Raw genomic sequence first — 14,814 nt, forward strand, 5'->3', positions numbered from 1 at the left:
ATAAATTTATACATGCCCACTACACACCCAGACCAATATATTATATAAAAGTAGAGACATAAGTTAAAAACATAAAGCAAGGATTTTAATGGGTTATGAGGAAAACAAAAGTAAAATCATTTGAAAATTATTTAATACAAGCCAAGACATCCATCCATTTTCCAACCCGCTGAATACGAACACAGGATCACGGGGGTCTGCTGGAGCCAATCTCAGCCAACACAGGGCACAAGGCAGGAACCAATCCCGGGCAGGGTGCCAACCCACCGCAGGACACACACCAAGCACACACTAGGGCCAATTTAGAATTGCCAATCCACCTAACCTGCATGTCTTTGGACTGTGGGAGGAAACCGGAGCGCCCGGAGGAAACCCACGCAGACACGGGGAGAACATGCAAACTCCACGCAGGGAGGACCTGGGAAGCGAACCCAGGTCCCCAGATCTCCCAACTGCGAGGCAGCAGCGCTACCCACTGCATCACCGTGCCGCCCACAAGCTAAGACAAATTCTGTAAAAGTGAAATAATTTGAAAATATTTATTTAGTACAGACAACAGAGAAATATTATTATTTAATACAGGCAATACAGATAACTAAAATAAATTCTGAGATAGTGAAATCATGAACTAAATACGGGACACTTGGGTGTCAAATATGATCAAATATGGGACATGTCCCGTATATAAGGGACATTTGGCAACCCTAGATATGTGTTATAGTGATTACTGCTTAATTGATATTGATTCTTGTCCTGTCCATATATAATTAACAGTAATATTGGTTGAATGTACAGAAATGGTGTAGAAAATGATAATCTTTCATAGTGTTTTATATAAATAAGTTGATTGTTTTACTTTCTCTTGCTCCGTTTTAAAATGGCTGTTTCTTGTCCCTGTGAATGGCATCTTGTAACTTTTCTGAAAACCTACAAAAACAGTCCGGTTTAAAAAAATATACAGGGATTGGTTTTCTAGGGTGGTGCAGTGGGGTAGATGAGTACCACTTGATTTGGCCAGAGTGGAAATGTTTTTTTTTTTTTTTTTTTTTTTACAAAAGCTCAATATTATTATATTAGGACAAATGACAAACTTCCTCTCAAAATGCATACCAGAATGACTATAAAGAAAGAAAGTGTCATTTGGCAGTCACAGTGTGCCATTATAAAGGCATTTCTCCATATTTGATTGAGCCCCAGTCACGTTTCTTCACACACTTCTGAAGAATTTGTTGGCTGAAAGTCCTTGGTGTTAGCATATCAGAGAGAAGATGTGCAGCATTGTTGATGAACTCTTAAAAATACGGGGTCCTTAATGGCACACTATGACTCTTTACTGGGTTGTGTGGCTCCTAGTTGAACTATTGATTGACAAAACACAATTTAATTCTGGGAATGGCTCTCTGCATGTGACGGCAGGTTCTTTCTGCTTTGAAAAAGTTCCTAATATTTGGGGTGAAAAAAAATCTTTAATGTATGGTAGGCTACCTAGCACGACACTAACAGATTAAGAAAACCCGGATTTAATGTGTTAACTTAATGCAGGAAAATCCTTTTAAAATCGCGACTTATTGGTATTTCACAAATCTGTTAACATCTATTAATGGTTACTTGCTATAGACAGGCTGTTCGAGATCTAAATAAATAAAGGGGTTTTTCTGGAACCTTCATTTGGATGGGTTTTTTGGGAACCAAAAATAGTTCCTCCATGGCATCGCTCTGAAGAGCCACTCTGACACCTTTATTTTAAAGAGTGTTATTACACTCCATTTTGTCTTCAGTCTTTTCTCCACTACCACCTCCAGAGGGTCCAGATTGTGTCCAATAACTGAGCCTGTCTGTTTAATTAGTTTGTCAATCTGGTGGGCTCCTCTTGAAGTGGTGTTATCAGCCCAGCAAACCACAATGCAGGAAATCTCACTGGCCATCACAGAGTTGTAGAACATGCAAAGGATGTCACTACCCGTGTTATAGAATCTCCTGTTATAAACCAGTCCGCTCTGCCCTTTCCTCTTTAGTTCCTCTGTATTTATGAGACCAGTCCTTCCAATAGACCTCCAAGTACCTGTAGCAATGCACCACTGCTACTTCCACTCCCTGAATGGTGACTGGACATTGAGGATTTTTGGTGTGGCGAAGGTTAATAACTAGTTCTTAGTTTTTGCTGATGTTGAGTTGCAGATAGTTCTGAAGGTTCTCCCCCTGACTCCTCTCCTCTGTCTCATGCCTCTTATAAATACACCCTGGAAATGCAGAATCATCCAAGAATATCTGAAAGTGACCTGACCTTCTGTTGTATTTGTACTCCGAGGTGTACAGAGTGAAGAGTAAAACAGACAGAAGTGTTCCTTGAGGTGCTCCAGTGTTGCTCAAACAATCCTGGAGTTTCGCACTCTATGGTCTGCCTGACAGATAGTCCATCATCCAGGACACCACAGGCTCATCCATCTGCAGATCTCCAAGTTTAACAGTGATGTTGATGTCACTTTATGAATTCAGCATACAACAACATTAATTTCTATAGCACATTTTCATACAAATGATGGTGCTCAAAGTGCTTTACATAATGAAGAAAGAGAAAAAAGACAAAATAAATACAAAAATAGAATTGGGGAACACTAATTAACATAGAGTAAATGTAAGGTCCGATGGCCAGGGAGATAAAAAATAAAATCTGCAGGGGGTTCCGAGACTACGAGACCACCCAACCCGCCTCTAGGCATTCTACCTAACATAAATGATTTCAATCAGTCCTCATGGTTTTTAAGCTTCACATGGAAGAATTAGATGATGATGGTCATGTGGACCTCTGGTGTTTAATCCATTAATGTAGGGACTGCATGGTGCTTTGATCAGGTGGTGTTGGCACAGATCGACATCATAGAAAACCGGAAAGAGAACAGCAGAGAAAGTAGGGGTTAATACAGATTGCAGAGCCATGAAAACAAAAACGATAATTAAATGCATATACACAGTATCAGGTTACACTAAAATGAAGCTATGAGAAAGCCATGTTACAATAATGGGTTTTTAGTAGTTTTTTAAAGCACTCCATTGTTTTAGCCTGGCGAATTTCTATTGGTCAGCTATTCCAGATTTTAGGTGCCTAACAGCAGAAGGCCGCCTCACCACTTCTTTCAAGTTTACTTCTTGGAATTTTAAGCAGACACTCAAACCTTGTCCATTTGGAGTATGCAAGTCCTAACGAGGTTTCCTAGAAATTTCCTCACTGTAGACATGCCGGTGAGGTGAATCGGTGGTTTCACATTGGCCAGAGTGTGTGATGTGTGAGAGTGGACCCTGTGATGGACTGGCGCCTTCTCCTGTTCTTTTTCTTGTCGTGTGCCCTCTGTTGCTACCATCCTGATTTGAATGATGTGTTTTGAGGATGTGACTTGTTTTGGCTTTTCCTTTACGAATAAGTATTTGGTCAGACAATCAGGAAAACTGCATGTTTTTGAAATACTTTACTCTTTAGCACACATTTTAAAATGGAATATATAAATAATTTAATCCATGTTCCTCTAAGCTTACCACTTAATAGGGATGGTGTTGCCAACTTTATGAATTCTGCATATTTGGCTCAAATTCTGCACCACAGGCATTGTCCATGTGGAGTGTGCATGTTCTCTACAAATTTCCTAAAAATATTTCCACCCCAAAAACACTCCGTTAATGTGAATCAGTGCTTTCAAATTGGTCAGTGGGTGGGATGTGTGAGAGTGGGCCCAGTGATGGACTGGTGGCTTCTCCAGTGCCCACTGCTGCTACCAGTTTGTATGGGATGAAGTTTTTTGAGGCTGTGCCGATTTTCTTTTGGATTAGATTCACTTTATTAATCGGAAGGGGAAATTCAGATGCATACAGCAGCAGAAACATAAGAAACATGAATACACACTCACAGGACAAATAATACAGCCAATCAATCAATAAGTAAATAAATGGAAATAAACTTAACAAGCACATCAGGTGGAAGCATTGAACTGCCTGATAACAGTGGGCAGAAAAGACCCCCAAAAGGTTCTTCTTGGTGGAAGGAACCTGTGACTAAAAGTGCTCCAAGACAGCGGCTCCTGGAGGGGATTTTTCATGATGGCATCCAATTTTGTCCATCATCCACCTCTCCACAAGAGCTTCCAGCGTGTCCAGGGTTTGTGCCTTGTAATGGCAGGGACTTTCATGATTGTTTTGGCTCGCCTTATACGAAGAAATATCCCAGGCAAAAGTATATCCTTGGATACCTTGACCATATGATGTGCCACTTTAAAGGATGGGTTTTGTATTTTTCAAGTCCAAGGTATTTCTTCAGTGTATATTAAATTTGCCACATGAAAATGTGTTCAAAAGTGAACTATTTTAATGCATTTGTATAAAGCAAGTACCCTGCTTTTATGGGTCACAATGGAGACTGTAATCCAACATGAAAACAAAAGCACTAAAATTTAATATGTTCAGTTTTGAAGCCAAGTGTTATTGATCTGCATCTTGAGATTGCCCACTTATTTCAAGAGCGCATTCATATCATTTTAAGATGGAAAATAGTTAAAGGGCAAAACAGAGGGAGTGACACAGCTGTGTCTTGCCTTACATACCTAAAAGATTAATCATTTAAGGGATTATAAAGCTCAATTCTAAAACGTTGTCCACAAGTTAGGGATTGCTACTACGTTATTTTAAAGTATAGCACAAGTTGAACTCAAGGAATACTTCAATTGTGTCAACGCTCAGGTAAAACCCCGCATGTTCATTAAAACCAGGCGGAATTTACCAGAATTAGGATATGCAAAAAACTTTAACTCTCAAATTAAGATTGTGGTGGCTCTGAAAAGAGCCTTTTGTTTTTCAAGATGGTCTGAAGAATTTATGCGCGTTCCCCACGAATACGGCGAGCCAGCTGGATATCCTTGGGCATTATGGTGACTCTCTTTGCGTGAATGGCACACAAGTTGGTGTCTTCGAACAGCCCAACCAAGTAAGCCTCACTAGACTCCTGCAGAGCCATAACAGCGGAGCTCTGGAAACGGAGGTCGGTCTTGAAGTCCTGGGCGATTTCTCTCACCAGCCTCTGGAAAGGCAGTTTGCGGATTAGGAGCTCGGTAGATTTCTGGTAGCGGCGAATCTCTCGAAGGGCGACTGTACCGGGCCTATAACGGTGAGGCTTCTTAACACCGCCGGTAGCAGGTGCGCTCTTACGCGCTGCCTTGGTGGCCAACTGTTTACGGGGAGCTTTGCCACCAGTAGACTTACGAGCGGTTTGCTTCGTTCTTGCCATTTTCCTTCCACAGTTAACAGATACAACTTTCAAAAGAGTAATAAAAAAATAACTGCTGGAGGCGCCTTATATATAGGCCCTTTTCATTTTGATTGGTTGAAAGAAAAGAGGGAGTTAACACTCGGTTTTTGTTTCACAGGTCGACTTTTGATTGGTCACCTAAACATTGCGCTCTGAATTTGAACACATTCTTTATTTCCGTGTCCTCGCCTACTAACGGTTACTGTTGAGAGAACACAGCAAGTCGTCGTTATTTCCAATGTGTACAATTTAAATTTTTGTACATCTATCTATATCTATATATGGCAAATACACCTTTATAATTCCTTACTGTAACTGACAAATCTGAAGTTGTTTTCTTTTTAGTCGTTCTGGTATTTATTTTGAAAGGGGGTTTACCTTTATATATTTTTTTGCCGAGTATATGTAAAAAGCCACATTTCCCCCTGGGGTCAAACAAAATACTATCTCTCCCCTGTACCACCCCATAAAATTTTAAAAGAGCTGTTTTTGTAGGTTTCTCAAAATAGCAATATAAAAGAAAAAGCTGAGTATATAAACTTTACATAAAACACTTTAAAATAGTACAATTTTTTAATAGCATTTTTTGGTATATTCAACCAGTTTTACTGTTAATTTGATATATACAGGACAAAAATTCAGTATGATTCAAGCAGTAATTATTACAACACACATAAGACAAAAACGTACAAAGCACAAATTAATAAAAGAATGTTCACAAATACAGAAAATATATAACTCTGCTTATTCTATCGTAGTAGTCCAAATGAGCTGCTTTAAACTCGTTACGTTAGAAGTTCAAATGGCTCTTTTGCTTTAACGGGTTTGTTTGAAAGCCAACAGTTTAAGTGCGGCAGCGCACGCATTGGCTGACTGGTCTTCTAACAGGTCGTCGTCAATTTTCACACAAGGTAACCCAAACTAAAGCGCCAGAATTCTTAAAATCACTGCGCGAGGTATTGGCGGTTGAACGGGATGGGCCAGGGGTGGCAAACTGCAGTCTTGGAGTGCTGCAGGTTTTCATCCTAACCCTTTTCCTAATCAGTGACCAGTTTTCGCTGCTAATTAATTTCTTTTTCCCTTCATTTTAATAGCCCTGTTTTTAAGGATTCAGTGCTCTGAATTAATTATTTTTTTCATTAAATGACAGCCAAACAGAAATCAAATGTGAAACAAGTCAACAGTTGACCAGCTAAACTGGGGCTTCAGACTCCAACTAATTTCACTCCAACCAGTTTCTTAATGAGAAGCCAATTAAACTCGCTATTTAATTCTATGGCTTGTTGCTGCTCTCGTTCTGACACAGCAGCCATTTCCATAACTGTTGATTTTCTGCTTTTTTCTAAGCACATTGTCAAAATGTTTTGGGGAGCTGTGAGATCAACCTTACTGCCACTGACCAATTCACCTTCCTGGGTTCTCTCTGCGTGGAGTTTACATGTTCTCCCCGTGTCTGCATGGGTTTCCTCCCACAGTCCAAAGACATGCGACTGTCTTTCTTCGGAGGTTTCCTTTTGCCGGTGTGCTGGCCTGGCTTTCATATCCTCGGAGGTGGAGCCCTTACCCTGACTCTACCTCTCACTTCTGGGCCGGACAGAGACACACACTTCCACGCGTAGACGTTTATATATAAGATATGTATATATATGTGTGTGTGTTGGAGTCACAAAGACAGAATTAGTCCCAAAAATAGTTTAATGCCAACCCGGCAACTGTATTTAATTTCAAAAGCAACAGGCACCCGCGCGGTGGCGCTCAAACATAAAGAATGCTGGCAGTCACCTCCAGTTCGCCCTCTGGTGGTCATTCCGAGTGTAGACCGCAAGATCACCCCCCTACCCTATCCAGAAGGGGTGGGTTATGTCTGATTACACCCTACAGTATATTTAGTCGACCAATGAGGAACATGTGTACCAAGTTTCATGAAAATCCATACATACATACATACACACATTGACTTATATAAGTCAAAAAGTTCCAATTATACGTATTTCTATAATATTCCAATTTCTGTAGATTTTTCAATATTTTTTTCTAGACAAAGTTAACTTGAACTAAGCTGTAAACGATTTTTATTGCACATATCCGATCCCAAAATAAAAAGTTGTAGCTGACATAGCAGAAAGCGTGTTCACGTGTAGATAAACTGTTAAGAGCGATTCTTTAGCTCATCTGAACTAAAAACATGGCGAGAACACTCTTTAATGCACGTGAAGTGAAGCCCTAAATTCTAAGCATGAACAGTAATGACAAATAATTCATCTTAACTAGTCTGAAGGAGGCTGGGATTGGCCCCAGCATACCCCGTGACCCTGTGTTAGGATATAGCGGGTTGGATAATGGATAGTCTGAAGGAGCCGACACGCCTTTCAATTAAATTGAGGGGGCGGAATTCAGCGATACGTTAAAGTTCGTGTGACGCGCCTATTAAAAAAAAAACAAAACTCCAGTGACGCATGCGCGGAACTGTGGCCTGGTTTCTAACAGGTCCTTTTCTTTCGTTATTAAAGCTTGGGTACTTTTAACTCGTGACGCCGTACGATTAGAAAGAGGAAGTAAACTGTTATGTCTAGTCGTGGTAAAGGAAGCAAGGGCCTTGGTAAAGGGGGCGCTAAGCGCCACCGTAAAGTTCTTCGTGATAACATTCAGGGTATTACAAAGCCAGCCATTCGCCGTTTAGCTCGCCGCGGTGGAGTGAAACGAATCTCTGGTTTGATCTATGAAGAGATTCGAGGTGTGCTTAAAGTGTTCTTAGAAAACGTTATTCGTGACACCGTTACATACACCGAACACGCCAAAAGAAAGACGGTGACTGCTATGGATGTGGTGTATGCGTTGAAGAGACAGGGCAGGACACTGTATGGCTTCGGAGGTTAAACTCGCTAAGATTCGACAGTAAAATCACTAAAGGCTCTTTTCAGAGCCATCCATATTAAGTATAGACCTTTCCTTATTTTTAATTAATGAAGCATTAATTTATACAATTGGTGATTAAAAGACTCATTACTTAAGGTTAATTTTAATCTAAAACTGGATATTCCTGTTTAGATAACTGGTGCCGTTTAAGGCGATGTACATGTTATAATTTGAGCGGAAAAAGTTGGGTCAGCAATGTGGTGGACAGGCGTAGCTCAAGTGTTTCGGTTCTCACGCAAAAGGACCTCCCAAGACAAAAGGGTCCGGGCATCAGGTTTCTATTCCAGTGTGTACAAAATGCGTTATAATTACAAAGTTTTTAATCTATAATCTGTTGCAATACAGTAAACTGCCTTTACGATCTACACATTTCCGTGTATTTCAAAATACGGACGACTTCCCCCAAATTTTTTTAAACAAAATGGCAACCAACATTAAATGCTAAAGGCAGTAATGGGAACTGCAAAATGTTTATATGAAGGTATTAAAATAGTTCAGTGCATGCGTAAATATAAATGCGGAACATCTCTTCATATCAAAGCCGTGTGCATTTAGCACTCAAGACCACAAAATTAATGGAGCTCTTTTTATAGATTAGATGGGTGGCTCTTAGAAGAGCCTTTGTATTTCTAGGAGCAGTCTTGCAGTTTATTTGGAGCTGGTGTACTTGGTAACTGCTTTGGTGCCCTCAGAGACGGCGTGCTTAGCCAGCTCTCCAGGTAGTAGGAGCCTCACAGCAGTCTGGATTTCCCGAGAGGAAATGGTGGAGCGCTTGTTGTAGTGAGCGAGACGAGAAGCCTCACCAGCAATGCGCTCGAAGATGTCATTCACAAACGAATTCATAATTCCCATTGCCTTAGAAGAAATCCCCGTATCAGGATGAACTTGTTTCAGAACCTTGTACACATAGATAGAATAGCTTTCCTTCCTGGTCTTTCTACGCTTCTTTCCACCCTTGGCTTGGCTCTTCGAAACGGTTTTCTTGGAGCCTTTCTTCGGCGCAGGAGCAGATTTCGGTTCCGGCATTTCAGCAAAATTCCAAAGATTTCGTCAACTGACTTGTGCCCTCCCCTTCTCGGTTGTCCTTTTATCACCACTGATGCAAATTAGGCTAGCTGAAACATGTACATGGAACCACCAATGAAACGCGACTGATTTTCTTCTTTCCGGTATGCAAATAGAAATATCCCTCTACCAATGAAACGCGAGGAGCGCTCCTTCCCCCTCTCAACATCGACTTAAAAAAAAAAAAAAAAAAACTGTCGAGCGCGCAGCTTCGTATTGGGCCTCTTGTAGGTAAACATATAACGCTTCAAAGACGCTTTCCTTTGGCTTTTTACATCTAAAAATGAGGTTCACATACATTAATGTGATTCAAAAAGTTTCAGTTCAGTTGCGGAGGTTTAGTATTTACGACGGTTATATGCTTCACACGACTATACGTTCTAAGTGAGCGGTAGTTTTGTGTATGTTGATGAACACGTTTCATATTCTATGAGAAATCTCGAGATTCTCATACAACAGAGAAAAAAACTGGCCCAAATATTTCTTAATGTTTTATTTAGGAATTTGGCACTTTAAGGAACACAGGAAACAGGCGCTCTATATAAAATGAATTATTATTAGTAGTATCTATCTATCTATCTATCTATCTATAGAATGTCTCCAGTATACTATTATTTCCTGCAGTTGGTATAGCAATAAAGGCACTTCACTTGACTCAACTTGACTATATGTCTCGTCTGTTTATGTGTAAGACTTTGCTGATGTTTGTATTAGGATCTGTTTTGCTCTCAGGAGTAACTACTGTACTGTATTGGATTTGTAGAAGAGGAAAACACAATTAATTCACAATTTGAAATAGTGTTCCACAAAGTCAACTTGAAGCCAGAATGGTTGGTCACACAGAATGTTTTCTCTGTTTTAGGACAGCTGATTCTGAAAATGTGCTAGTGCCTTTTCAATCGGGGTCTTCCAGATTTCCAAAAATTGTATAGAGCATTCCATTTAAGACATTTGACTGAATGCTCTGCTGTTCTGACAAATTTCCTTGAAGAATAAATGAATCAAATCTTACCGGTGGGTAATAGAATCGGACAGGCAGTTACAACACAAAAATGGGTACTTTTTGTGTAATGAATGTCATTGGTTGGCTGGCATGGTACCTTCCCTGGCCAGAATGCCTTTTTAATACATAGATGTTGGTGGGCGGGCATCTCCCTGGGGTTGCTTAGTGGTACATTTCCTGGTAGGATGGATGGACAGGTGGAAACTTCTTCCTGGGGCCATGTTTTCCCCTGGTACACTGACTAGTGACATCTCTCTGGCATGCTTTGCATTCGGACATCTATGGGGCTGCATGGGAGTGGAAGTTTTGGTGGGTAGCCCTGTTGAGGTCCTTGGGTGCTACTAGGAGTAGCAGCTTGAAGCAGGCTCTCTTATCTCAGGGAGGTCCCGCCTGATTTTGAAGTGCTTCCTGGGTGCAGTTTGATAGCACTGGAGGTACTCCCCAGGTTCACAATAAAGGTAGCTGCTGCATTTCAGCCAGTTGAGCTGGGGTCAGGCGGGAGAACACAAGCCTTGCCTTGAAGGGGTGAAGGAAAAGGGAAGAAGAGAATTGTGCTTGTGTTGTGGTTATTATTATGAAGAAGCCTCTTGTTGAGATAATTTATTATAATTAATCTTGTATTTGAACCTGGGAGTCGAGTGAATGAAACGAATATTGGAGTCCTGAGGGATGTCCCGTTTAATAATTGCATCCAAAGGACAAAATGAAAAGCATGTCTCATGCGAAAAAAAAGTAATGGCAAACTGCCACGCTGCAAAATGGTGCAAGACTGGAGGAGCTCTGTCTTGGTCTCAAGCTGGTCTAAATGTGAATCCCGAATTCTGGGTGTGCAAACGTTTACATGCTCCGACGATTGGGGTGGGGGGGGGGATCAGAGTTTTCGATGTGCCACATTATCTGTGGTTTTCTCCTCTAAGGAAAGAAACAGGATATGTGGAAGCAGTGGTTTCACACTGTTAGTCTTCCCTGTAATCTCGTTGCTCCCAAAACCCATAAAATTGCTCTCTAAGCTCGTGCAGCAGACATCCTAAACAAAAAAATGTTTTGCCTCTTCCCACAGTTGTGCCCACCGATCAGATGAAACTGGTGACAACGTTTCTCACCAAAATATTGCAGTCTGAAGTGGACAAGGTCAGCAATGGGAATGAACCGAGTGCCAGTGTGGTGCTGAGCCTGAGGCTGGCACAACAGCACAACCTCTTCTTGGAACAGGGCCTACTGGAAAGACTGGAAGAGAATGTGGCCAATCCAAACAAAACCGGTAAGTGCAGCATCTTTAGGTCTGCGTGGTGAACTTGGTGGAATGGCAGCACTGATCTGTATTGTCACCTGGATGAACCTCTCATTGGCTTAGAGAATTATCTTCAATAAAGAAACATCATCAAAAAAATTGTATTTGTGAATTGCATGTTGACCACAACTACTGCACACATTTATAACTCTCAATATCGCTAATCTGACACTGGGGAGAATCACATAGACAAGGACATTAGGGTAGAGAGAGATTTTTGAGACTGATACAGAGACAGATGTTAGAGACAGGGTCAGGACAGATGGAATATGTTAAAATCCAAAATGTACCCCGTTGTTTTATTGATGTTTAGTTTATTAAGAAATGAAATTGTGAAGGGCAGCACAGGGTGCAGTGGTAGTGCCTCACAATAAGGTGACCAGTGATCATGTCCCTCATTCTCCTTGCGGGGAGTTTTTTATTTTCTCAGTGCCCATTGAAACCGATTCAGAGCCTTGGGTGGTTGGGGATGGGTTGGGGTTAGTGGTCCTTGTTGTCCATTGCAGGCAGTCTGTACTATTAGGCTTAAATGACCGTGTAGGTGGTCCCCCTCTGTGTCCAGAGCGCACTCCTCTTTAGCAACACCAATGGTGCCCCTCTGTCTATGTGTACATATTTATAGAGTGTATGCTTCTTCACCCTGAAAGGAGTGGGGGGCATGCGGAAAAACTGTGTCAGAAATGTATGCAAATCCCCTTAAATTAGAATCTGCAATGTGCGCTTTAATCACGTCTGAGGTCATTTTAAACTGTGGAGGAGAAGGGTGTGTGTGTGTGTGGGGGGGTGTACTCCAGGAAAAATGTGTCTTTGTCCCAAAAATTATGGAGGGCACTGATACATCCAGACAGAAACTGAAATCCATGGTGGCTGTCGTTGTAATCCAATAGAGTGTGAAGCATAGAAACAAATAGATAGATAGATAGATAGATAGATAGATAGATAGATAGATAGATAGATAGATAGATAGATAGATAGATAGATAGATAGATAGATAGATAGTGTAGTTGGCATGATTAATTAGATAGATAGATAGATAGATAGATAGATAGATAGATAGATAGAAAGAAAGGCACTATATAAGTGATAGATAGATAGATAGATAGATAGAAAGAAAGGCACTATATAAGTGATAGATAGATAGATAGATAGATAGATAGATAGATAGATAGATAGATAGATAGATAGATAGATAGATAGATAGATAGATAGATACTTTATTAATCCCAAGGGGAAATTCACAATAAACACAGATGACTGCAACCCCCTCATGTCTTTTTGCCTCCAGAGAGAGCGCCTAATTATCTTTCTTCTTATTGACACCCCACCACCCCAGCTACCCCTCCCATACTACTTTGAAGCTACCCAATGGTGCAATACCACCAGTGCTGCTAGGAGTTGTAGGCCATTGAAGTGACGCTGCTTCAAGTGCATATACGATAAAGGCTGAGGTTTGCAATGTCCTGGTCAAGAAAACATCATTCGAAATACCTTATGAAAAAAACGTGTCTGCTTACTTGACAGGTGTTTGCATTTTGGTACCTGATACTTCGTACCGTAGTGAGAAATCCCTTTTGAAAACAAAACAGTTCTTTGACACACTGATAAAGAGATTCCCTAAAGTCTACATAACTGAGCTGAATGTTGTTGTCCACAAATCATTTATTTACTTATTTTGCTGACGTCCTCGAGATTCGTTTTGTTCCGATCGGAGCACAGGCAGGTGAAGTGACTTGCTCGTGACCACAGAGTGGTGTCAGTAGTGGGATTTCAACTTACAACTTCAGGCTTTGAAGTCCAAAGCCTTAGCCACTATGCCACCCTGCTCTGCAGTTTGGAACAATCTTTTGGTAATGAAGTGATATGAACATTGCGCAATTCCTGAACTGGCACCATGTCTGACCTACATAACAGCGGGTGAAGATTACTGGAGGTTTGACAAAAGAATCTGCAGACTGACATGACACAAAAAATTATTTCTTATTGCATGTAGGCCTTTGTGGGTCGTGTATTTATAATTTCTAGCCTTACACATTTGTTTTCTTGACCCTGGATAAGAGAGCTGTAAAAGAGTTTAATGGGCACACAATAAGGTGAGTGTGGTATAGCTGGTTAAGTTCTACTTCAGTTTTTTCTTCTGTCTCAGTTCCTGTCTTTTTTATTGTTTTTTTCTTACAGACCCACTGGCTCTATATGTTTTGGCCATTCAGTCGTTCTGCAAAGACCCCTCTCTCATTCCCGCCCCTATGCTGCTAGATGACTACCTGAAAGTGACACCGATTTTGTTTGAGGAGCTCAACAAAGAATTGTGCCATATAGGTATGTGAAAAATGTGTCCTGTGACAAAGTAGCCAGTAGGGTAGACAGACTTATTTATGGAGCTAACCTAAAAACATCTAATATGGCAAGCATTTCAGATGAGGACAGGGTGTTCATTTATTCTGTTTGTGTCTAACTTGGGCTTGGCATAAAGCTAGCGCTTTTGGTGAGAGTTGTGTCAAAATATTCTTGGGAAGAAGTTATGCTAATGGCAAGCTAACTTCGCCAGACTCACAAACACATGATTGTCTACACAGTGTAACAAAAGCACAAAGTGACTGAAAGAGGTCTGGGGCAGCATGGTGAACCCCGTGTAATTGGTTGAAATAAAGATAGTCAAAAAGTCAAAGAAAACGAAAGTGCATCTTCACAGATGGGGCGTCAAAAAGGGACTGGCTCGAGATGGCTCAAGCAGAAGGGGAGGGTCCAGGAGGGAGGATGGCAGAAGTGACATCAGAGCTGGTAAAGCTGTCAGTCTTCTGTTCTGCAGAGGGGAGAAGATAAAAGGCATTATGCAACAGCACCAGCTTCTGGTTTGGAGGGTAATTACCATCACCAGATGCCCTAAAGCTGTCCCCCATGCACACATGTGTGACAATAGATATTACTGAGGTTACTGATCTTCGTCAGTTTCTTTACTGTCCTCTCTGGGAAGGAAGCGGAGGTTCTGCTTCAGACTGTGGCTTCTCACCCTGCTTGCTCTTTCCATGATGCTTCATGTTGGACACAGTAAAGCACTCATCATTTTCAAGGGATATGACAGGTAAGCGACTTGTGTCAAAGTGAATCAGATGTGGTGATCAGGCTTAGAGCCCAATTTCTTAATGACAAGGGTGGAAGGCGGTTCCTGGCAGTGATAGGCAGGTGGCCACGCCTCTTGGGGGACCACTCACAAAACGCATAACAATGGCAGCTTAGATCAAAATCAAATCA

At 41.2% G+C, this 14,814-nt stretch overlaps 3 protein-coding genes across 3 annotated transcripts in view; 1 reads left to right on the forward strand and 2 right to left on the reverse strand.

Moving 5' to 3' along the window:
* The window catches only part of LOC114659690 (cobalamin binding intrinsic factor-like), a 39,666-nt gene that overhangs the window by 14,996 nt on the left and 9,856 nt on the right, over window positions 1-14,814 (forward strand). The window contains exons 2-3 of the mRNA XM_028812296.2: window positions 11,335-11,535; window positions 13,741-13,881. Coding sequence (XP_028668129.2) covers window positions 11,335-11,535; window positions 13,741-13,881 — 342 coding nt within the window. The remainder of the gene's footprint in view (window positions 1-11,334; window positions 11,536-13,740; window positions 13,882-14,814) is intronic.
* LOC114659691 (histone H3-like) lies at window positions 4,822-5,320 on the reverse strand. Its single transcript, XM_028812297.2, has one exon. It carries the CDS (start codon window positions 5,267-5,269, stop codon window positions 4,859-4,861), a length of 411 nt encoding a protein of 136 aa, XP_028668130.1. The 5' UTR covers window positions 5,270-5,320; the 3' UTR covers window positions 4,822-4,858.
* LOC114659692 (histone H2B 8-like) lies at window positions 8,808-9,275 on the reverse strand. The gene has a single exon (XM_028812299.2). The coding sequence runs from the start codon at window positions 9,230-9,232 to the stop codon at window positions 8,855-8,857; it is 378 nt and encodes a 125-aa protein (XP_028668132.1). The 5' UTR covers window positions 9,233-9,275; the 3' UTR covers window positions 8,808-8,854.

Source organism: Erpetoichthys calabaricus, chromosome 10 (assembly GCF_900747795.2).
Source record: "Erpetoichthys calabaricus chromosome 10, fErpCal1.3, whole genome shotgun sequence".
NCBI classification, from domain to species: Eukaryota; Metazoa; Chordata; class Cladistia; order Polypteriformes; family Polypteridae; genus Erpetoichthys; species Erpetoichthys calabaricus.